Source organism: Lycorma delicatula, chromosome 1 (assembly GCF_047948215.1).
Source record: "Lycorma delicatula isolate Av1 chromosome 1, ASM4794821v1, whole genome shotgun sequence".
NCBI lineage: Eukaryota > Metazoa > Arthropoda > Insecta > Hemiptera > Fulgoridae > Lycorma > Lycorma delicatula.
In genome coordinates, this window is record NC_134455.1 from 125,831,034 (window position 1) to 125,857,897 (window position 26,864).

The 26,864-nt window shown below is 29.8% G+C and overlaps 1 protein-coding gene across 7 annotated transcripts in view; it reads right to left on the reverse strand.

Moving 5' to 3' along the window:
- The window catches only part of LOC142321988 (guanine nucleotide exchange factor DBS-like), a 215,494-nt gene that overhangs the window by 15,897 nt on the left and 172,733 nt on the right, over window positions 1-26,864 (reverse strand). The window contains exon 20 of one of the 7 annotated variants that reach the window (XM_075360583.1): window positions 5,680-7,618. The exons of 5 other annotated variants lie outside the window; for them this stretch is intronic. In XM_075360583.1, the coding sequence (XP_075216698.1) occupies window positions 7,550-7,618 (69 nt within the window). In that variant the 3' untranslated portion in view covers window positions 5,680-7,549. Of the gene's footprint in view, window positions 1-5,679; window positions 7,619-11,764; window positions 11,861-26,864 lie in introns of those variants that run through there. One more of the 7 variants, XM_075360598.1, reaches the window with a different exon arrangement.

The following is a 26,864-nucleotide window of genomic DNA, read 5'->3' on the forward strand; positions in this document are numbered from 1 at the left end:
TTCTGGTGTTCCCAGAAGTCAAATTTAGATCCACTTCTATTTATCATGCTTATTAATGGCATCGGAAAAAGTATAAATTCAAAGTTAATCAAATTTGGTGACAATGTAAAAGTATGTGGCAAAGTGAAATTTTTTAAAGATTACTCAACCCTTCATGAGGATGTCTGAAAGATATACAAATGGTTTATTGAGAATGAAATGTCTCTTAATCTTGCTAAAACTGTTATCAAGATAAACCTATACTAGGAAGATATTACTGGTGAGTTATGAAGATAATAGGGTTCGAAGTAATATGCTGTATACTGAGAATTTGTAATTTAGGCATTACCTTTGATGCTAAGTTACTTTTTACGCAACATTAGGATAACATCACATCGAAAGCTCGAACGAATCTTGGGCTGCTTTTTTGGGTGTCTAGGTACTTCAAGCAAATTAACAGTGTCAAGTTCCTCTACCAAACACTTGTCAGATCAATTTTGGAATACTGTTCTGTGATTTGGGATTAAGACAGAGAGATTACTAGTTTGAAGATAGAGGCTTTGCAGAGAAAATTCCTTTGGAAGTAACACCACAGAAGGCTGTATATACACCAAACTCTTGTGATGAATGCAATCTCTTGGGCATTGCTTCGTTAAAATCTAGAAGAAATATACAGAAGGTTATTTTCATATATAAAGTACTGCATGGACTTGTCGATGTTGATATTTCTGATATAGGTATCAGGATCCCATACATGAATAACAGAAGTCATAAATTATCTAGTGTACTGTCTACAATAGCTAGAGATGTAAATAACCTTAATTTAATAATGAAAGTAGAGTAGATATATTCAATGAGAATCTTTATTCTACTATTCTACTAAGAAAAGGGTTAGAGACTTTAACAGATGATTTGTTTGAATTGTGTTGGAGGTGTATGATCACTTATCCAGTCCATATTGTATTTATATATGTATTGTAATTTATAATGTATTTTATTTAAATATTACTTATCAAACTTGACATTAGATTTAAGATAGACATAGAATAGATACTATATTTATTTATCCTATTACTTATTTAACTTATTAGATTTAATTCATTGAACTAGGTATATTATTTATGTACTGCTAAGGTTTGACTACATGTTTTAATTTTTAAGCTACAGTAGAGTTATTAGCATTGCTAGGACCCCTTTTTCTAAATTTGTCCTTACAGGTTTGTGCAGTATATTAAGGTTTTACATACTGTTCTGCTGCACTTCTTTTCTTCCACTAGGTAGGATTTCCCTGCTTTCCTGTTTAGATTATTTATCTTCAAGGAGGTAGGAATGGCTGTAAGGGGTGAAAGGAGGCCATCTAATTAAATGAAATTAATTAAAATTAAGAATCTTTAAATCACATCACTTTCATTTATATCTCTCTAAATTTTAACAGTAGTTTAAAAGATATAATATATATATATATATATTTATATATATATATATATATATATACACACAGACAAAGGCAAAATAAGATAAAAAATATAACTAAAATATCTTAAAATAAAAAAAAATCCCTTTTGGCGTGCTGGAAGGCGGAGGTAAATTTCATTGGTGCTAAGTAGAGGATAAAAAAGATTTCCACCTTAAAGTTATGAAAAACTTCAAATTTACTCAATATGACACCAGTTGCATACAAAAAAAAGTTTCACATGTTTAGCATAAGACAAGACCACTTCTTAAAATTCCAGCAACATTTTGGTCATCCCTTGCTGTAAGGGTTGGTCATTTCAAAAATTGTTTCAAACCAAAGGTTTGGGTAATGTTCAGAGGACTAATAACCACTTTAAAATGATTCGATACGGTGCCTATTAAGGGAGGTATGATATTTTTTTGCCTTTGAAACCCTACTTATTCCACCCTCTGGGCCAATGGTTGGTAATATCAAAAAACTTTACTTATATAAGTTTTAGGCCCTTATCCAAAGAATAGTAGGAACTTTAAACGAATTTGATATTTTACTTAATAGGAAAGTTATAGTGAATTTAATTTTTTTCGAAAAAGCCCTCCCATTTCCACCCCCACGGCCCAATTTTGCCCACTAACAAACTCGACCAAGATTTTGGTCATTATATTTTATGTATCAATTTGAAAGTGATTGGTAGTAAATTATGGCAGTTATCGTACCCACAAGAAAGTGAAATATATACATACATATTTCATATATATATATAAATAAACTTTTGAACTGATGGTGGTTTTTGGATTTGGGGGAAATGAAATGCAAAGATATGTCAACATTTTTCAGAAGTCGATTCATGGTACCCTTTACAATAAGTAGCTTTTTTACAAAATTTACCTAATAAAGGCAATTGAGATGGTAAACTTGTAGATATTATTAGTAAATAAATCTACATTACAGAAAATACTTATGTTTCTTCAAGATATTATTCATCTTTTATAGTTATTTTTACTATTTTATTTTAGTTTATGTGTTTGTTTTATTTAATTTTTTTTTTTTTTATACTTTTGTTATGGCTCAGAATGAGCAAAGTTTGTAAATTTAGTGAATAATGTAGGTGAAATAAGTGTTTTATTTCAAAGTACAAATGAAGATTCTGTGATGACAGCTAGTTAGAATATGATGTCGGCAGTAATGATTTGGACTCACATGTAAAGATGAGACAAATATAGTCCTAGCTGGTGATGAGAAAATTGCAGGGAATTTCTGTGAGAAGATATTAAAAAAAGAATAAATAAATCCAATAAATAACAATAAAATTGCAAGGGTTGAAAGAGACAGCAGTCACTTTCTGAAAAACCTTTTACATTATCTCCTACCACAGAGATATATTTTTCTGTATTGTCATCTCGAATTGAGAGTTAAATAAATTCCCAAAACAAAATAGAAAAGTACAATTTGGAAAACAGATCTTGTGAAAATGCTAAAAAAAACCATGTTCAAATGATTTACAGGAAAGATAATTATGAATGTAATGGATTTTAGTGGTCTACATAGTCCATGGAACCATAATTATTGCCAAGATATACTGTGAAATTCTTTGAAAACTTTTGACCTGCAAAGTTATCCAATGGTAAAACTACTCATCCTCTTTTTTTTCAAAAGATTCATTTGTCTCAGTAACTTTATCAAATTCACAATATCCTACAGCCCTTACAACTTGCAGTACTCCATAATGAGAGGTGTGTTTACCCACTACTGCAGAACACTGAAATCCACTCTATACCACCTTAATATGGGCCTTGGTCAGTTTCTGAGAAAGATGGTAGTAACATGAAATTTTACAAAATAGTATCAGCCAGTTATTTCTTTTCATTATATTATTCATGCTTAATTTTTTCACTTGAGATTCTTCATAAAGAAGCTCTCATGGTGAAATTATTCATAAGTACTTTCTCAGACAATTTGTAATACAGCAAACCATAACTTTTTTCTTGTTTTCCTTCTGGTTTTATAAACATGGTCTTCTTCAGGGCTGATTCTTACAGTTTGTAACCTAACCAAGATCCAAAATATTTTAATGACCTCATTTATTCCAGTTTCTTTCTTTCAAGCGAGATCTACAAAATTACATTCTAAATACTTTCCCAACGCTTGTAACATCAACAATTATAATTAACAGTCCTTTGAATTCTCTTTTAATTTGTCAGCACCTTCTTTAATGACTCTTTTCTTTTCATAGTAAATAAATGTAAATATTAAAAAGTGCTAGTAATATACAAGATCTTCCTTACTCCTTTTTTTTTTGAAACTGATATCTTATACTTTACCACAAATGTTAGAAAACTAATTTTTGTACACCTCATTTGTCAGTTGCATATCATTCCTTTATGTAGATTATACATTCAGAACTACAGAGGACAAAAATTATTACAAAAATAAACAAAAGAGGAAATAGAGTATAACCAAGAAATAATTTTCTACTTTATACAGTTACTAGAACTAGATAAATAAAAATACTGTTACAGCAAGACAACACAAGTAATTGTGAAGTAAAAATTCAAGAAAGTATTCATTTTTTAGTTACACATTGTTTAGCAAGTTAAGATTCCATGGACTTATAGCTTTATTCATGTAGATAGAATAAAAAGGATAATTTACAAAAAAAAGGACTACAACCAGTGGAAAAATTAAAATAAAATATCAAAGATTAAATCACAAGCATTTATGGATTAAATGTATTAGTGATATATTAGGCACAAATGAAAAGTTAAAGTAATATTTTCAAACAACTGTTATAAGATGTTACCTTTATTATATAGAATTAGTATATAGGCTACTTTTAAATGTTTTAATACAGGGTTATATGATTTAATAAATTAATACCGGGAGAAAATTAAATTTGTTATTTACAACATTTTTGATTAATATGAAGCCCAAAAGTATCTCATTACCTAAATGCATTTTAAACTCCACACTTCATCATCAGAAAGCTGAGATCATATACGAAAATTAACCAATATATCTGTTAAGGATAACAGCATATTAAAAAATAAGTAAAAATAAAACAAAAACAAACAAATGTAAAACTAAGATTTTCTACAATCACTTGCCAACACGCTTATTAATGGAATAAAATTAAAAAGCCAAATCGATAACAATTGCCAGTAACCAAAAATTATCTTCTCAAACAATCTTATATCCATTATTAATATATTTAGAATATTAAAAATTATCATGTGATAAAAATCTTTCTGTCTTTAAAAGCTTGTTTCTGAAATACTTTTATTTATTTTTTTAAATTGAATATATTTTATGAATATGAGATGTTTCTTTATTAGAATAATTTAAAATTGTAAAACATCCAAAGATGAGATAAAATCAATTTTTTAGAATAATTATTTAGGAACTAAGTAATAGTTAATAAAGGATTGCTTGATCATCGAGTTGTGTCCTTTGAGACACTTCTAAAGCTTATGAAATTTATTATTATTTTTTAATTCTTACCATCACTTATAAGTTAAAAATTATTATCTTTATATTATAATCGTTAAAAAGACATAAAAAAAGAAAAAAAGGCAATAGTGATTGACTTTTTTCTTGTTACGTGCTGTAATACTAAGTCAGAACTGTATTTTTATTGCATTGTGTTTATAATATGTGCTGGCTAGCGCTTTTTTGTTGGGAAACACCATTAAGTTTGTTCATATTTTATTTTGTTTTTACATTTTAGCTTTCTTTGTGATGTTATTGTTACTGTAGTCATTTTTATCAGTTACATTTCCCTTAAGTTTACAGCTAAATCATGAAGCACACAAAACATAGTTTTGTGATAATATTTTGTAATATCAACTAGTTTTGCATGAGAGTAAAAATTTTAATCTATAAATTACTAATTTATACATATTATATTATTTATATTGTTAGCTTACTAACTGACTTATAAAGGTTATTATAATTAAAAATTTACACTAAATATGATTTACAAGTTTAACTGATGCTAAAAATATGTAATATATTATTTTTAACAATAATAAAAATGGAGCATCACAGTGTTAGAAATGACTAAAATAAGCCAAAAATACAGCAGAATCTATTAGAATTGTAGAAGAGGATATCGCTTTGTTTCAAATAAAGAATTATATAAGTAAAAAATTAACAAATATTTTTTGTTAGTTTTGTAACAAAATTTATTCTAAATATAACAATCTTCTGCTCAACTACATTAATTATAACAGACTTTTACAAATTTACATATTGCTACATTTCACAGCACTTTCATGAGAATATATATATATATATATATATTTTTAAAGGTACACTATTAAATCAAAATACTGATTAAAATTCATAATATAATTGGTAAGAATTTAATTTTTAATAGTTCAGCAAAATTAAGATGAACAATAACTGACCTTAAACACCCAACTAGAAGAAACATTTTTTTTTAAATTAAGCACATTCATCAAGTAACATATTATCATTCAAGTATATATTTATTGTAGCTTACTATTTTATTTGTAAGAAAAAACAAAAGAACTAAATGATCAGTAGAAGTAGTTATAATTTTCTGTAGAACAAATCAATATTTTCATATGTAACAACATAAATAAATAATTTCATAATTATCAACAATTATTCTCATAATTACATTTCAACAAGATAAACTCTTTTTTGTCAACAGATTATTTTTCTGGCCCAATCCAACTCTAGTTTTTTTCTGTTTGATGCTCATATTAGAGCTATTCCAAAGCTGACTTCCAATTGGCTGTTGAAAATAAACCAGTTATCAAAGAAACAAAATAATATACAACCAGCAACCATCAATCTAAATTACTTTACAACAAATCCATAAGCTGGTCATTCTGTTCAGTGCTGGTAAAGCAATGATAATAGTCAATATAACATAGAACACGCCATTGACATTCAAAAATAAAAAATATATATTGAAAGAATAAAACAGGCATCAATCAACGTAACTGCCAAACTTATTCAAAAACAGCAATTGTCTTTGATAGGTATAGTGGAAACTTAAAGTTTCTCAATTTTTGAACTTTCATTTGAATTTTCAAATATTCTAAAAGATAATACAAAACTAACACAATGCAGGATGATCATCAAGAGTGTTTCTCAAAAATAAGTTAGAATACCCTCATATTTTAATATCACAATATTCAGTACATCTTCATGCTCATTTGCTTCAGATGTTCTAATCTTAATGTACTTTTATAGTTATTCTCCTCTAGACTTCCTTTAGTATCAAAATTCTCATAATTCCAGGGTTCCTTATTACATGAACTATCTAACCACTTCTTTGTTCTTAGACTGTCGTAATCTATCATCCAGTTTGTTATAAAACTTCTTAACTACAATATTTTAATAATTCATTAACACGACTAAAATAAGATTCATCAATCTCCTTTTAATTACAGTATCAAAACCTATATTATATTTTCTCTTTTTTTAGCTTTGTTATAATCTTTTTTGCTGACTCAGTGTGATACTCAAAATAAATGTATATATAAATTTATTTTTATTCTAAAGTCTATACTTGGTAACAACATTCTTTTATGAGTAAAACCTCTTCTTTCTTTTGCTAATATCTGGTTTTAATGTCTTTCTTGCTTCATCTAGTCTTTGATTCCAGTAGGATCTGGCTGAATAGTTTGCAGTTCAGTTGGATATTTTTGCATAATACATAATTCCAGAGATGGGTGTGGCTGTTCCTCTAAAAACCTCATAGCAGATGCCTCATTTCAAACTGCTTTTTGTTTTCTGAAAGGCAGTTTTTATTGTAACATATATTTTTAATCTGATCAATACAAAATCACTGACTAGATTGTTGCTGTTACCATCTTGAAAAGATTTCTCAGATCTCTAAAGAGGATGTGGGAAGAATGAGATTTGCTTGACTGTAAGAATCTTGAGTTTTCCTCTGGGTGCATACTGCAGTCCCAATAAGGAGAGATTATTATCTCTCACCATCCACGTACTTTCCTTTTCTTTAATACCTTCTTTCCTATTTTCAGTAACATGGTTTACATCTGTTGAATGAGTTCATGTTGAGGATATCAAGAGGCAGTTTATCAACAGTATCACTTAATGAAGGGTAGCTTGTAGACAAGTTCAGATACTTTGTTTCCTGTTTGAAAGCTGTATAATAAGCCTATTGAGTAAAGTCAAAATCCAGGCCTCCTAAAATAAAAATACAGTTAGCCATTCTTTGTAATTCTACAGACTAATATTATTAACAAAAATTTTTAATTTGTTCTATATTATGTTCTTCAAATTTTTAAATTATCATCTTTTCATCGCATTCTGTTACCTTTCTATTATTGTTATTTTTTTAAATTAAATTTCTATCTCAGCAAATGAGTTCATGCTGTTCAATGTATTTTCTTTCAAATTCATCTTTACATCTCCCTAAAAGAAGCAGTATTATTTTAGTTTATCTCAACAGTTTACATTTCTCAAGTTGTTATTCTACTTCGACATTTTTATTCAACTAATTGATTAGAGCATTTATTAATTAGTACATCTACTCTAATGAAAAAAAAAACAAAAAAATCAAATTTAAAAATGTTTATCTTGGAATTCAGCATTCATACGTTGAAGTGCAGTAATACAGACAAGAAAATTTTCCAGAATATGAAAAAACTTTTTATTCTTTAAAGAAGGTCATTTAGATGATGATAAAAATAGTATATAAATGTTTATTCTTTTTTTGTCAGTAATTAAATATAGATTTCATGACTAAAATCAAAATGTTAATAACTAGACATTCTTTCTAAACTATAGACATAAAAAAAATCATTATATATTTATATGTAATAATAAAATGTCTGTCTCTTAAACAGAATAAATTAAGAGGATATTATTAAGGATGTGACATGGAGCGATATTTACAAAATTAATTGTATCGTGTGTGAGGTCTGTCAGTTCCACCAATGATAACACCATATAGATAAAGAAAACATGCATAACAGTCCAGTCAAATTATTAAATTTCAAGTTAAAAACATAATAAATTTGAATTTTTACATAAAACATACTAGCAGTCCACACTGATCGAGTAGTTCATTTTAAAATAACAATCAAAAATATAATTTTATGAGTTCTGTAGATATCAAACTATGTCACACTGGTTCTTCCAGTTTGTTTCTCAGAGCAAAAAATGTCTTAAATTATACAATCATATAAACACTTCACATTTATTAAGTAAAATACTTGCCTTCAAACATACAAGATGTTTTGATTTATAAGTATTTTCTAATAGCCAAAGAAATTGTTTTTCAAATAGATAGGCAACAGTATTTAAAAAAATATTATACACCTACTGCTGATTGCTATATGAATTAAGATCATTACTGTTCAGTAATGATCTCCATCTTTTTTTATGCCAAAATTGAGATTATTTTGTCTAGATGGTAGTGATTGTCTGTTATTATTACAATTGCTCAGGTTATCAGTAAGTTTTTAAAATATCTAATTAAAAACGTATCCAGTGTAGAAATACAAATATTTATTCAATTCTTAATGCAAAATAAAAAATATCAACAGAAAGGAAAAATGTTGAAGTTTATAAGTATGTATTTCCTACAAATCAGTTTCAATGCAATGTACTCATTTTAGAAGAGGAAAAATGTTACTTCTTAATATGAAATACAAAGAGAGACAATCAACAACACGAAGTACTGCCAATAAGAATTTAATTAACAAATTTTGGCTAATGTGCTGACATTAAACTGCAAGGCGTTATATACATAATCTAACTTCTATATGTCGGAAAACTGGAAAAGGTTGGCCTGATGAGTGCCTAAACAAGTGACTGAACAACACAATGCATAATGAATGAACGTGCACCTTTATAACCAGATATGTCATAAAGAAGAACCTTACTTCTTCCTTAACGATATAATCACTTGGAATGACACAGGGGTCAACCAAAAAATCTCTCAAAAATCAAATAAGCCAAAAACCCAGGATCTCTGTTTACAGAAAACAAATCACTACAATAAAATCTGCTTATAAAATAATGGCAGCATGTTCAGAGGTAAGAAGGGACTCTTTGTTTATTAACTTCATTTGCAAAAATGAAAGAAACAATGTTGAATATTAAATTGAAACCTGGGATTAATTAGATATAGTCACTCATTGAAAACATGTTAAATTGCTAAAATGTTAAGAGGTAACATTTTGAATGAAAGTAGAATTTCATATACTGATAAGAGAACATAACAGAAAGTGAAGGGTTGATAAATTTTTGAACAATTGGTAAGGTCCAAGCAACAGCTTGGACCTTATTATACTACCTGATTTGAACTTGTTTGAGTAGCTGAAGAAATATCTTTTAATAAAATGACCCTATGATGAAGCAGTAAAAATGAGATTATACACTGTCTGATGCACATGTAGTAAATCTTAAGGTGCCTGGTAATCTTGGACTTGAGTATGCTGTGACAAATGTCTAAACTGACTTTGGGATATAGTGAAAAGTATGCGAGAAACAGGCTTCACTTTGGTATATAAAAAATAATTACCATAAAATTTTAAATTGTGAATTCCATCTCTACCTTACTTCAGAATTCACACTTATTCTGAAGTACAAGTAGAACTGTTGTACAACTGTATGATCTAGTACCCAAGAATCAGTTCATGAAGTAGCAGTATTCCACTCTCACTTTCACAAACAAACTTAAAAGCCACCAGTCAGCACACAAGGTTAAGGTGTATGTCTTCTGTGAATGAAAAATTTATAATATTACTACATTTTAAAGCATAGTACAAAAATGACCATGGGATGTTGCATTGCATGATTTAAGAATTTTTAAGAAACCATTCTTAAAAAAAACAGCAATAGAAATGGAAATGAAACAGATGAACTAAATCTACTTAATTTTTCATAATTAATGATCTTCCAAAGCGTTATCACAGGTTTTTGTACAAATGGAAAGATGAACAATGATAACATTGTTCATCTTTCCATTTCACTTGTTCAATTAAATTAAAAAATCATTCAGGAATATATTAAGATTTTAAAGGTGACTAAAAATACATTAGAGGAAGAAATACATGAGTGATTTTTTGAAGTAGATTTGATGTCTCATTTCTAAAGTGGAGAAAGGTGAAACAAAAGCATCACTAGTAATTATTGAGATTATTGCCATATAAGCAAAGTTACATGAGGTTAAGAGGAAGAAGGAGAATAATTATGTTGGATGATTTGAAAGGGAGACAAAGATACTATAATTTAAAAGAAAAAGCTCAGTGTAGACCATGAAGGAGAATACAGTTTCTTGATACCTGTCTGTGAACAGTTCCACTAAAGAAGAAAGAACAAAATTAATTAATATCACGGGAAAGGAATTTTCTTAGATAAACCTAAGCTTGACATCAGGTGGCTTTAGTACCAATTTCTTGCAGCATATATTTGATTTGGTTAATGCAAAAACACTAACTAAAAAGTATCTCACCCTAAAAGTATCTCCTAAGTATACTTAGATCTCAGTAAGATCTCCTAAAGTATCTCAAGAAAATTTGTGGATAAAATGGGTATCTAAAGGAGTGGAGCCATGAAGCACTCCATTGAAGGCAAGGGTTTGCCTTTGTGTTCTGTTTTTTGTATATTATCACTTTCTAACAACACAACTCCTCTTCGTTTGTTGTCTTCTTTTCCAGTGTTCTTTATTTCATGCCAAGAATATGAGGGCCTGTATCCGTACTACAATCTTGATATTTTTGTATTAAGGTGAGCAGTAGCTTCATTAATGGAACTTTCCAAGGCCTCACAAAGAAATTACAATAATATAGTTTTTGTTGACAAAATTTCTCTCTTATAACTACAAGTTTTTAACTAAAAACCAATTTTAAAGTAACAGAAAAATTATTTTCAGCCTTAATTTTACAATATGGTAAATGAATTTGTGGGCTAATCAGTGAGGACTTTTAGCATGTAGTTAAAGAAATATTTGTCTCAGCAAACTTCTAATTTATTACAGATTTATTCTTCAAAACATTTGTAAAATGTTACCTAATTTGACAGCATTATAATCAAAGACTAGAAGGAAAGTAAATAACAAAAAAAGCCTTTCCATGCAAAGTGCAAGTAACACATATATTATTGTGTTAGTAAGTGCCAAAACTTTTTGAGAAAGTGAGGTGAAATGTGCTGAATAATTATAATAACAGTAATAATAATAACAAATACATTTATAAAATAAGCTCAATTTTGACTAATGACATCAACTCAGTTATGTAGTGCATATAATGTACCTTTTTTTATAAAAAGTTTGCTGAATATGTAATAAAGGTAGATAATTTATATTCCACATAATTAATCTACCTCAGTCACAATTGCACGAAATCACAGCATTTCTTCCATACAGATCAACAACTGGGAAGCCTTTGTAGTCAGGGAGGAGACATGCTTTCAGCCCATCTAAAGAAATTTTATAAATAAAGAGACGTGAAATAACAGTAATGATTGTTCCATTTATCTATAAGTTTCAAATCCATATAACATAAAACTACAAATAAATTTTAAATAAAAAGAAATTTATTATCAATATGAGGACCAAAATTACATAAACAGCAATAACCTTGAAAATACATTAATTTTACTTATTTATTTACTATTCTTTTTATTTAATATGTCTTTGTAGTTTCTTCCTTGAACATTCATACATAACAGATTCAAACAGCATGAAAGTACAAAGTGTGTTAAAAGTATAAACAATTATACAAAAAGTAAAACTGTAGCTGAAAATTTTCATTTGCAATTAACTAAGCTTTGGATCTGATAAATACATCAATTCAGTTTCATTCCATAATGTACCTAAATATAAACAATAATAATAAGCACTTTTCCCAAATAACCTCCCTTCATTCTGATGGATGTTCAATTCGAATATTTCATGATGTAGTATCCTAAAAATTAAAGCATGTGAAGTAAAGATAAAATGCCAAGAGCTGAAGACTTTTTCAGTAAATCATTTACCATGGAGCAATGAAACTGACAATGCTGAATAGTTTCTCTGCATGTTGAATGGCATATTAATGTCTAATAAATAAATTATTGCCACTCAAAATAAAAATAATAACAATAAAAGAGAAAATTAAAGAGAATAAAATTTAATTAAAGAGAAAGAGTCCAAATCAATCAAAAAGAGAGTTAGATTCCCACTGTATTCATGGCGTGTTTATCAAATAATGAGTCTGTATTTCTACCTCTTAGAGAAAGAAAAGAAAACTGATTGTCAGCTCTTTGTCCTTGACCTTGGTTTTCTCTGAACCTGAATGACAAACATCAATACTCTTGGTTGTCCAGTTGATTACGAGTTATGTTTAGTGAAGTTGTATTTTCTGTTGTGTTCTGCAATAATGCTAAGTTTAAAAGTTAAGCAATGTATTAATTTGAGGTTTTTAGTAAAACCGAACAAAACTCCAAATAAAGGTGTTCAAATGCTCAGAAAGAGTATTACCCATGTCTCGTCCACATCTGTTTGAGTGGCACAGTGGCACAAAAGATTCATCGAAGAATTCTAGAACATTGAAGATGATGAATGGAATGGGTGAACTTTCACTTAAGAACTGAAGAAAAATTAGAAAAAATTAGTGCGATTGTTTGAGAAACCCCCCCCCCCCCCCAATCAGTGTATGATTGAAAGCTGAAGCTGTGAACATTGTCAGAAACACTGCATGGAAAATTTTGTCTGAGGATCTAAACTTAAAAAACCTTTTGCTGAGATAGATCCTAGTGTCAAAAAAAAAAAAAAAAAAATACCAGAATTGTGAAAAAATAGTTTCAATCTTCATCAGGATAATACACATGTTCACCTATTACATTTTGGAAAGCAAAAGTTCTTGGCCAAGAAACACATTACTGGAAACTTCTCCACCTTCAGCACATCTGGCATCACGTTACCTTTTCTTTTACTAATCTGAGATCTCTGTTTAAAGGAAACATTTTGAGTCAGATGAGAAAAAAAAAAAAATGGCAGATGTTTTAAAACAGCTGACAGAAACCGATGTGATTTCTACTACGCCCTCAACCAATGGAAAACAAGACTGCATTGGAGGGTAAGTATGAATGAGAACTAGACTAAAGGGGCCAATATTTAGAACTGTAATACATATACATGTAGGATGTAGGAGGTACACCGAAATGAAACGACTGGCATAGATAGGGAAACTTGGAGAGCTGCATCAAACCAGTCAAATGACTGAAGAAAAAAAAAAGATAAAAAGTGAGTTATTGTACCAGTCATGTTATTGAATAGATACACCTAGTATATATAATAAATTAAAATGACAAGAAAATGAAAGTGTTAAGTATAGTAAATAACTAAACTACAGCCAAAAAAAATATAATTTTTCAACTGTTACACTGTAAAATGAAAAAAGCATACAGTTTTGTATACATCCACGGATAGGACAATCTCTGATAAAACAATTTAAACCAGGTACATGAATGTTTGTACAGTGACATACCTGTACAAAATCCCATCAATATATTATAAGAATCAAAGTGACAGCACACCACCAAAACACATAATGAAAAAAATAACCTTAACACAAACTTTCTACAACCATAACAAAACTAGTTTACAAATAATAAAAAATACTAAACTTAAGCAGGCCTATAAAGAATTCACTCATTTCTAAAACTTACACATTACACAATGAGAATGCAAACTAAATATTACTATAATATAATATTACTGGCTTGTAATTACCTTACAAATTACTTCTTTTTTTTTTTGAGAATCATTAGAAAGAAAAGTATCTCAATGTTTTATATATACAAGGTGTGTCTATTAAATAACAAGTCTGGTACATTAATTCACTTTTATTTATATGTATTACAATTCTAATACATACATTTTTTCTATACTGAAAACACCATATTAAGAAAAGATCATACATTTCTCACATATAAAACTTACAACTCAACTCAAATCCACCAAAGAAATTGAGCAGAACAGATTCCTTGATCTCAATATATTCAAAATAAATAACAAGATACAGTTTTTAAATATAATAGAAAACCTCCATCAAGTGACACATTTATTTACAAGATATGTGATCACTCCCATATGATATTAACAAGCAGCTTTCTTTCACATGTAACTCTGTGTAATATATACAACCTTGTCACCTAAATACAATGAAAAACTCATTACACTAAAAAATTTAGTATTAGCTACTACACTTTTATCTACACTATACACAATTGCTAGAAAAAATACAAAATAAGATCAATATTGTAAATTACTGAAGAGTTCTAAGAAATGCACTGATAGAAAATACACTAAATGTCAAACCATGACTGTAAAAAAATTACTAACAATTTAAAGAAAGAAAATTATTGTGTAATTTTAAAAACTACAAACAAAATATACAAAAACGTACAGCAAGCAAACAAAAACGCATAGTAACAAACACATCAAACCAGAAACATACTAATTACACTTCAGTGATTGCACTAAATACTATACTGGACAGACTGGAAACAATCACTAAGAGATAGAAAGAACACTTACAGGGACTGTATGCATCAAAATCAGACTTCACAAATTACTTTACAGAGACAATTTACATATCCCCAGACATTAATCAAAAAATGAAAATTTTAAACATTTTGCATAAAAAAAAGGATTACAACATAGAAGAATGTGATTTTATATAATAATGAATCTGGTGAAAATGACATATTTAACTAATAAATTCAACAAAGATCAAACATACTTAACAAAACACTAAAGAGTTTTTTTAACTACTTTAAGAGGTACACCTTTACCAACAGTTTTCCAAAGAATACACCAATGAATAAGGAGTCACATAATTAGCCCTGAAAAAATCTTTTTGAAGTAAAATTTTCATGTAATTTTTTTGAAGAACCATTATCCATTTTTAAAAAGCGCTATCATATTGAATTATGTTGTCCAATACAAAATTAATTACTTAATCTTAACCAGCAATTCTCTCACACAGTTTAAATCCATCAAAAAAATGTTTGCCCTTGTTTACAGTTTCAATGTAGTTAAAAATATTGTCGAGTTAAGTTCAAAGAATTATGTAACTGCACCATCTTAACTTACTTTCCAACTAACCTCAGCATATTGCATAAACTAAAATCTAAACTTATCAGTCTGAATTAATTTCTCAAATTTAGAAGGACATACTTATAATACAATTTCTGACCCATTTGTTTATTTTTAAGATCCTTTTAATAATTTTTCTTTAATTGAATGTTATATTTTTACCCAAATAGCTATTTAAAAGGCAAATAACAAACATGCACCTCATTCTACTGAAAATGATTTCCAAAAGGAACTGTTTGATTGCGTTTTTAGTCATACATACATACATATATATATATATATATATATATATATATACACAAGAGTAGGGTGAAAGGTTCCAGGCATGGATAAGAAAACAACATTTTACTGGGTACATTTTTATTTATTTTTCAACATAGTCACCATTAAGATCTATACACTTAGTCCAGCATTCTACAAGAGTACTTATACCAGTTGGGTACATCAATTTATCTAACTCCTTAAAATAATCGTCTAGCGACAATAACTTCATTATTGATTGAAAATCTCTTCCCTCCATGCCATTTTTTTAGGTTAGGAAACAAGTGATAAATTATTGGGAGCCAGATCAGCTGAATATGGATGGTGTTGGAGCAATTCAAACTGTAATTCATGGATTTTTGCAAAGACTGAAGTGTGAGCTGGAGCATTGATTGGTTTTTTTTGGAAAAGCACTTTTTTGCCAAATGTGATCATTTTTCCTTAATTTCATTGCTGAGATGCCGCAATAGGTTCGCATAATAGTTGCCATTTATTGTTTCTACTTAAAATAATTAATGAAAATTATTCCACATGCATCCAAAAAATAGTTGCAATAATTTTTTCCCATGAAAAGTTGTTTTCATTTTTTTTGGAGCAGGCTGATCTTTTTCAACCCATTGTTTTAGCTGCTGTTTTGTCTCAGGAGTATAGTAGTGAACCCGTCTCCCTCAATTGTCATAAATCGGTGTAAAAATTTCTCTGGATTGCATCGAAAGAACTCGAGGCAGTTGCTTGAAACGTTTTTCTGGCACTGTTTTTGGTGATGTGGCACTCATCTAGCATACAAAATGTTCATGCAAAATTTTGTGCACACATTCTGTTCACATGCTCACAGACTCTGCTAAGTCATTTCTGGTGTAGTCACTTTAAAAGGGCATCATTCATCATTAGTGTGTGTTCAACCTATTTTAAAAACTGCATCCCAGCATTTAACTGTTGTATTTGATGGAGAAGAGTCTCCCAATATTGTATCAAGCTCTTCTTTAGTTTGCTTTGAAGCTCATCCAATCATCTAGCCAGGAGGCACAGATCCCAGGACCCCTGAGGGCCAGGTCATCCAGGCAAGTCCCAGGGGCCTCTGGGGTCACAGGGCCACAGAGCTTGTTTTGTTCAAAATTCTCATCTGGCCACGGGGCACCACCTCCTGGATCTCCACATTGTTTGTTTCCCCCATGGTTGTTAATTGTTATTTGTCAGTATTTTTAAATAATAATTAAGATATTCAGGCATTATAGAAACCCCAAAAAGAAACTAAATTACAAAAGACAGAATAATAGTAACTACAATAACTAAAGACAAAGACCTTTGATGATGGAAAATCCACAACCTATTTCAACTGTCATGGTGACAGAAATATAATAATGAATTAAATGAATTCTTTCTTTCTTTAATGAATTCACAACTTCACCTCCCAGGGGGATAGGGCCTTGATTTATGGCTTAAAACCTTCCCTAGTATAACATGAATGTATCCTGAAAATTTGAAAAGAATTGATCAGTTGATTCTCACTTGATGCGAGAACAAAAAAACAGACAAACTTTCGACTTTATATGTAAGATATATGAAATATAGCTGATGCCAGTCATTCATAATCAATTTTCTTAACACTAAAATAATTATTTTTACATAAATGGAAGGAGTGATAATATTAGTTTTTTAATAAGTGATAAATAGTATGAGTATGTGAATGAAAGAAAATTACAATAAGAATAACAAAGATGAAAGTTGAGGCTCATGAATTTTGTGATATAGATACAAATTTAAAATATCAGTGACTACAGAAATAATTTTTGAGGTATTAGTAAAACTATGCAAATAGCATTACATACTGCTTTTTTAAGTAATCCTAAACCGAGAGAATAGTAGTCAGAGAGATTAGTAGTAAGATTAGTAGTCAGGTCCTTCCTTCCACCTTTGAAAAATAAAATGCAAACTAATAAGCAGTACTAATAATCCTTCACCATCCAGTAATTATTCTTCACCATGTTCTGACAAATAATCTCATATTAGAACTAAAATAATCAAACATTTTTAAAAATAAATAGTTGCATATAAAACAATAGCTTCATAAGAAAAAAAAAATTAATTTAACAGTTAAATTAGGAAGAAAAATTCAACAGTAGGTTAAAATACAATTAAAGGACAGTACTAACTGATGCACATATTCTAATCTTTTTTTTTATTACTTATATATTATTATTGCATTAATAATTTAACTAATTCTTATTTTTTTAATGTAAATTATTAATGGAAATTAGTATTTAAAATAGTCTTACAAAAAAAACAATTTTCTCAATTGGCAAGTTCTGTCATATTAATCTATTAAATAATTCATTTATTAATACATATATATATATATATTTTTTTAAAAATCAATAAATGCCAAAAAGTTGTAAATTACTACTAAAATACAAGAAAGTTGTTCTTATTAACTCATTTTACATGTTTTTAATGGATAATTCATTTTCAGAAATACCTCCATCAATATTTATTTAATTTGCATAAGATTGAATTTATAATACAATTGTGTCACATGTGTAAACACTTTGAGACCTGGGGCGCTTTAGTCTGACTTATACCTGAATAGTGGGAAATTTTCTATTTTTTTTTCCTGGCACATTTCTTATGGACATTTAAATAGTGTAAGTTTTTCTTTTGTTTTTTCTCAATCAATTTTACATTTTATTTTCAATATTCACTATTTACGAAATATCATTATCCTACAAATTAACTTCTTTATTAAAGAATATGAGATCTGTTCAGAAAATAACCGAACTTTTTTTTTTGTAATCTTTATTATTAATTTTACAGATTATTGATCCTTCAACGTACTCCCCTCCCCTACTCACACACTTTTCCCAGCAGTGTTTCCACTTTGCAAAACAGTCCTGGATAGCTTCATTTGAAATGGTCTTTAAGATTCAAAACAAATTTGCTTTAATTTCATCAGTAGCCTCAAAATGGTACTCTTTCATCACTGATTTTAATTTTGGAAATAAGAAAAAACGGCAAGGAGCCATGTCCGGTGAGTAAGGAAGCTGAGAGAGGACAGTCATCTGATTTTGAGGGAGTACATCAATCATCAAGACTGATGTGCTTTCTTGGGGCATGGAGATCCTTTGCCAACCCATTGTGATGATCAAAGTTTTGTCTCAATGTTGTAGCCGTAAATCCAATTTTCGTCTCCTGTTATGATTCTTTGCATGAATGTTTCATCGTCATTGGCCTGTTCAAGAAGTTGCCAAAAAATATCCACTCGATGTTCTTTCTGCTGTTCGGTCATCAAATAAGGAACAAACTTTGCTGCAACTCAATGCATGTTGAATTTTTCAGTCAAAATGTCATGGCATGATCCAATTGAGATGCTAACTTCTTCTGCAACTTCTCTGACAGTCAATATGAAATTTGCATGCACCAGATAGTTGATTTTCTGAATGTGGGTGTCATCGGTTGAAATCGAATGCCTTCCTGGTTAAGGACCATCTTCAATTGACAGATGACCACTTTTAAATCACGGAAAACATTCGAACACTGTGTACAACCCAGAGCATCATCTCCGTAAGCTTATTTTACAACTTGAAAGTTGAAAATTTTATGTTGTATCATTGCACATTACAAAAATCGCTACTAACACTTAAACACGTTACACTCAAATAACAATAAAAACTAAACTGTTCAGGAACATGTGGTTATAGAGGACAATGTTGTCAGCAGAACACAATGCTGCCAACTGCATGTCTCTAATCATTTCTGTTAATGTGTAAATAAAGATGTTCGGTTATTTTCTGAACAGACCTTCTATTTATATTAGACTAAATGTTTTTTACATTAATTTTTATGAAAATTTGGCTTTTGTGCTGAATTCCATGAAACACTGACATGGTATACATAGTGCAATGCTACAAGGTTTGCAGTAATAATTTTTTTTACTTCTTTGCTTTTTTTCCTTTAACCTTCACTTTTTCAGAGCAAACTTTGTATCTTCTTACAGTGTTTGCCTTGTTTTCTACAACAACTAGTTTTTCAGGTAAGTTGCATGCTAATAGCCACTTCCTGAAGTGCATACTACACTACACTTCAGGCATAGATTTATACTTGAAGAAGGAGCACGCTGAAATTCCTGGATCATCCATAAAATATTTACCATTAACGGATACCTGCTTTAGAAATAACAATGGTGAAAATAACCAAATATTGAAGTCTACAATGTGAAAATGATGCAAACAAGCTGAGCAGACCACTTGCAAAGAGAAAAGAAACTATCACAGCTCAGAAATTATGCTGCCTCAAGTGTTAAAAAAGAAATTATACAGATCTTAAGGCAGTATATGTAGCAAAATGTAGATGTAGAAATATGTTCAAACCCACTTAGATAAGGAATAACATTAAAAACATACAAGGTCTGTTCGGAAAGTAATGTCATACTTTTATTGCGAAGTGATTATAGGTTGCAGCGCGCTCTATCATCTGCTGGGATCGATGGTGGTGTAAGTCAACTACCGAGCAATTACTTGCTCAGTTGTCTCGGAGGTGAAGGACAGGCGATTTCATAAACCTCTGTTTCATCTCTTGTACAAGTCGCAAATGCTGCGCTCACTGGAACAAAGATAGTGATCAAGTTTTATGTGAAACTCGGCAAATCTGTAGCGGAAACTTTTCTAATGGTTCAACAGGCCTTCGGGGATGAGTGTTTACTACAAAGGCAAGTCTACAGATGGTATAAGGTGTTTTTGCAAGGCTGTGAAGAGGTCGACGATGAAGCCCGTGCTGGACGCCCGTCAACCTTCTCAAATGACAAAAATGTGACTCATGTGAAAGAACTTTTGCAAACAGACAGTCAAATGAGTGTTCGTTTAATGGCTGACATGTTAAATATTCCATAAACTATTGTCCACAAGATTGTGACCAAGGATTTTCACATGAGAAAAGTGTGCATGAAGCTTGTCCCAAGAATTTTGACCGACAACCAAAAATCTTGCCATGTGGAAATTTGCCAAGACATTTTGGAAATGTGTGAAAATGAACCTCTCTTTTTGAACAATGTTATCATGGGTGATGAAATGTGGATATTCCAGTATGACCCCGAAACGAAGAGACAAAGTGCCGAGTGGCACATCTCGGCGTCCCCTTGTCACAAGAAGACTTGAATTAACAAATCAAATATCAAGACCATGCTCATTGTGTTTCTTAACATCAGGGGGATTGTCCATCATGAGTTTGTACCACTCAGGACAACTGTTTATTCTAAATACATAGAACTCCTCAAGAGACTGAGAGTAAGGATCAAACCAGACATTAAAAGGATGTCAAACTAGACATCAACAGCAATTGGAAAATTCAGCATGACATCATAACAGCCCATACTGCCTTCGCCGTGACCAGCTACCTGGCGAAATCTAATGTGACAACGCTGCCCCAGTCACCCCACAGTCCCGACTTGGCTCCCTCAGACTTCTTTTTGTTTCACTGTTTGAAATTCCCCCTGAAAGGACATCGTTACAGAACAATTGACAATGTGAAAGCAGCTTGTGAAATGGCTTTAAATGCACAACCTGAACAGGCCTTCCAGGATGCCTTTGCAGATCCCGCTGACAAAGATACACATGAGGACAATATTTTGAAGAATTTTAATGTGCAGGTATTATTATTCTTATTATTATGTAAATAAATGTTTTTTTTTCATACTTGTTGACTTGGGTGACATTAATTTCTGGACAGACCTTGTATTATTTATGTTCATAGGATTTGAAAAGACATAAAGGCAAATGTGCAATATGTCTATACCATAGCCTCAGTGTATTAAAAATAAAATTGATTTAAAAAAAAAATTGGATTACTTTAAAGATCTTCAATGTAATTGAAATAAACTTTATCAGTACTTTTTATAAATGTTGCAGCTAATGTAAGCTCTGCTATCCCTTCTCTGTTAATTTAAACAAATATCCTCTAATCTACCTTAAGTTTACTTTAAATTTGCAAATATATAATTTTTTCCTAATTGTTCTATTCAAATTTTTATTATTTTTATTAAGCAATACAATTTCCACATTTTTTTCTATATTATTTATAAATACTTAAACAAAATTGAATCACCAACATATTTATAAACAGTACAAAAAACACACTAGGACAACACTGTAAGTAAAGTGAAAAATAAAACATTTAAATATAAACCCAATAATAAGAAGAAACTTATTAACCCAATGAAACTTAGGAAGAAAATCGACAACAAGTAAAACTGTGATTACAGTACAAAAACTTACCAACAACTTATAAAACATTTAAAACCTATTATGAGTAATAATAAAAATTCTAAGTACAAAAATTAGTTTCATGGAAGACACTGACAAAAAAATAACTCTGCAATTTGTAAATTTCTATTTTACATTTATTTTTATTTTTACATCTTATATTTTATTTTTATTTTACATCTCCCCTAAATAGTTTATTTTAAGAAAAAAATTGACGATGAAAGACTTTCTGAAAACATGTTCAATTAAAAAATACAAAATGTATTAATACTGGTAAGAATACATTCTTGTACTGTATTTCTCAAATGGATTCATTTATCTGAATATTGTTAAATAATAAAGTAGTGTAATATTTAAGAAAATCATATACATAAATACCAGGTTATTAATAAGTTTACATTATTATTTTTAACAGTAAAACATTCACAAAATAAAAAAAAAACAAATACTAAATTATAATACATTAAAGTGAAGGGAAATTTTCAAAACTACTTTTAAGAAAACAACACATTCCACAAATTTTATGCTTTCTACTATGTGATAGTAGTAGCAAAAATAATGCTCAGTCAATGTGAGCTGAATCTACATAACCACAATGTTATGACCATCTATCAACATTTTTCATAGACTTTGACAATGATCCACCTATATCCAACATATTATAAAATGGTATGAAAAAATTCAGATGAAGACTGCCAGTATGTAGCTACTCAGTCTGAATATCCTGGATCAGTGAAGAAAGAGTCGAGGATTGTGGAGATAAGTTAGTATTTATAACTTCCACAAATCCATAAATGTGTTATAAGCTTAGTACTTAACATCTCACAACAAACAAATTGAAAAATTCTTTGTGCATTTTTTTATGTAAGCGGGTCAGTAAGTTAGAATTATGAATATGGAGGAATAAAATATTTGTGTGGTTTTTGAACTTGAACAACATACCAGAATTGGACATGTTTTGTGCCGTTTTAAAAGTCAAAGTATACAGGCCATTTTTCTTTGCATAGTGTGCTATCAAAGTAATAATATACTTGGACATATTGAAAAATTGTTGCTAATGAAGTTTAATGAAGGCAGATATGAATATATTTTCCATTGAGACCAGCTGTCTACTCCATTACCATGAGTGCAACAGTTCCTCAATTAAAAAGCTAAACATTGGATAGGACATGCAGGTTGTAATGGTAAATGGTTCTTTCATGATCACTGGATTTAATACCCTATCTTTTTTGCAAAGGGGATGTTTGTGAAGAATATTGGTTTTTTTTGCTCTTATTTCCAACTGATATCACTAAACCTAAAACTGTATCACTTTTACTGTAACACTGATCAGTCACAACATTCTTTTTTACAGATGACTAAATCTAACTACCTACCACATCTGTAAAGGTTGTTTAAAGTATACATTAAATATCATAATGTTTCCAAGAAAAAGCATGGAAAGTTTACCTTCGTTCTAATTTAAAACAATTCTACATCCATTTCTTAATTGATGTACACTTATTTGCTAATGGTAAGTAAAAGGTGTGATTTTAAAATAACAGACTGATTATTTTTTCATTTCCCTGTGATCTCTGCAATAACAAAGAGAATGGGACATTAACATGTACATCTATCACTACAGCTGCTGTTAACCTTCAAGCAGGTATAAAGTTCAGTAGTAGACTTTTTTGTAACAACTACTGCAATAAGATTGAATAATATGTCAATGTGAAATCCATTGTAAAGCTTGGAAAAGTTACTACAGATAGATATCATTTGTTGAAGTAAGTTTATTGTGATAAACATTATTGTATGATTAGCTTTTGGATTGGGTAAAAAAATTAATAAAGGAAGGGAAGCTATGGGATGGCGTAATTGTTTTCATACATAAAAATATGCAAAAATTCAGTGAAATAGTTCGCAGAAGTTGTCACCCAAGCATCCAAGTAATTAACCACACATCTGAGGAATGGTCGACCTGAGATTGTACAAGACTACACTTCATTTACATTCGTACATATCATCTACATTCATCCTCTGAATAATACCTTACAGTGGTTCTGGAGCCTAAACAGAAAAAGGAAAAAGCATCCAAGTAGTTCTGCATTGGCTAAAATTGATTGTGAAACCAACAGTTTTTCACTAAAATCTTGACAAAAAAAAAGTGCTTGAAGATGTTGCTGAGACTCTTTGCTAAGGAGCAGTAACTCAAATGAACATTTAGATTGACATTTTCAAAAACATTGAAATATTATTTTTTTTTATTTAGAATTATTAGAAGTTTTTATATATGATCTAGACAAAAATCCATGTATAGAAAGCATTCCAGTTTACCAAGACAAAAGAAAGGATGAAAGAGCAAATTCAAGGCAATGCTAATTTCTTTGATTTTCAAAAGACTGTTCACATAAACAGGGTGCCTGAAGGTTAAACTGTTAATCATGTCTTCTACCCGGAGATCTTGGAAACCCTTCATAAATCGGTGAGAAGAAAACAATCTGAAATGTGAAGAAACAATCCCTCATGGATTCTTCACTAAAATAGTGCACCAGAAGATGCACATGCAAAAACACACACACACATACACACACACTGTTTGCTTATCATGGTGTTTTTCACAAAGGATGGAATTCCTATGTTGGAATAATCCCCATGCTCGCCTGACCTGGCCACATGTAACTTTCTTGAATCCATAGAACAAGTATTCATTAAAAGAAACCAGAAAATGAAATGCAGCACTGATTCTGATAGTGAAAAATTCTAATGGAGCAATGTAGAAATTGTGGGGGGGAAGTAAACAAAAATGGATTACATTTCCATCAGATAAAAGTAGTATAAAAAAATTTCAAATATCAGTTCAGTGATTTTAGAGCTCTACCTCATATTTAAAAATGTTTCATGGACTAGTGAATAACCTGGCATACTAGTATATGTGAGTGGAGTAAAAGTAATGCACATGTTTGGTTGAGAGATATTAAAAATGCTAATTATTAGTTGTAAATCTAGATTCTTACTTATTAATAAAAGTCATCATACAAATATTTTTTAATTTTATTTTTATTATCCTATGTGTACATTGCATTCTGTTCAACTAGTGAACACTAAGCAACCCTCCCCCCATGACCAATGAGATGAAGATGATACGTAAATGATGTCTTGTTCAGACTCAGGCCGACCATTCCTGAAACATGTGGTTAATTGAACCCCAACCAGCAAAGTATACTGGTATCCACTGTCTACTATTCAAATCCATACAAAAGCAACTAACATTTACTAGGATTTGAACCTCAGAACCTTCAAAGAACCACTTCAAAACCAGCTGTTAAACGACTGATTTGTGACGATGAGTTAACAAATAGACAAGCCCGGCGGTCTTATCAAATTATACAGATTGGTACATTTTTTCAATCTAGGATAAGTTTTTGTATGCTGCTAATAAAAAATTCAGGCTGCATTTTTGATCCGTGATTGCACTGCTTTCTTCAAACCATCTGAAGAGAAATGAATATCTTGATATCCCATTTGAGACTAGAAAATAGGTGAAAATACTTGGGTGTCAAATCAGGTTGATATGACAGACATGAAATATCCACTGTTTTTTTACGACATGCTTGTACATCCAGTAATACTGGATCATAAAACTACAGATACTATTGATTTTTAATGCAACTCATTTTTATAGCAGTTTTAAAGTCGCAATGTACTGTACCAAATTCACACTTTATTTCACCTTCAGGTATTCAATAAAATGGATGTGCAATAAGATGAATCTCGCATTTAATTATTTTTGAATGATGAAACCTTCAACGATCAACTGAACTAAATTTAATGTTTAGAATCTTTTACCAAAAATGTACTTCCACTGAGATGTTTATTTGATATCTTCGTTGAGTTCAGGTTTACAAGATTTTATCATCCAATGGATCAGCAGTTTCCATGCTGTAAAAAAACTTGTAATATGATAAATTCTAGTAGCAGTAATTTTTTAGCAGTCACTGCATGTTTTATTTTCATTTAGCACCCAATATTCAACACCTGTTTCATTTTCAAAGCTTGCAGAATAAAAGGTACATTAAGCAGTTTTGAATTGTTACAGTAGGGAAGTAGTTGTGCAGAGGTGACATTGATGTTCAACCCTCGTTTGTCCTTTTGTTATCATGAGCTTCACTTTTCAGACCATTGGAATGGAATTATTAATTTTTAAGAAATGTGATTATGAATAATCTGTGTGACCATCTTACACGTAATGATTATTTTTTATATCAGTAATTTTGTTCTCATTAAAGATCAGATGATCTACCACATTAGACAACTTTGAATTTACATTTTTGGAAGTTTTAATATGTTCAGGTAATTATTATAAATGATCATAAAACAGCATATACAAAAATAATTTAGAAACACTAGAGATCCTTCCCAATAATGATTAAAATAATAATAATAATAAGAGATTAGAATAATTATAATAATATTTTATTTACTTATCTGAATACTAACATAAATTGATAAATTATCAGTTTATGAAAAGCACAATTTTTTTAAGTCAGTTCAATATTAAAAAAATAATAATTTTTTAATAATTAATAAAAAATTAAGAGTGAAGAGGTTTGATCTAAAGAATTGAAAGAAGTCTCTCAAATCATATGTTTACTTTTATTATTCTGTTTGGCAGTTTATTTATGCTGACAACATTTTTATTAATATGAACTTCAAACTGATATTCTAAATTTATCTTTAATATTGTGACTAATGATGTTAAAGTTCAATGAAATAAAGACAATAAAAAAGTTCTTAAAATGGCAAATAATTATTTTAAGTACATCTTGATGGTTTGTGCAAAAAATGA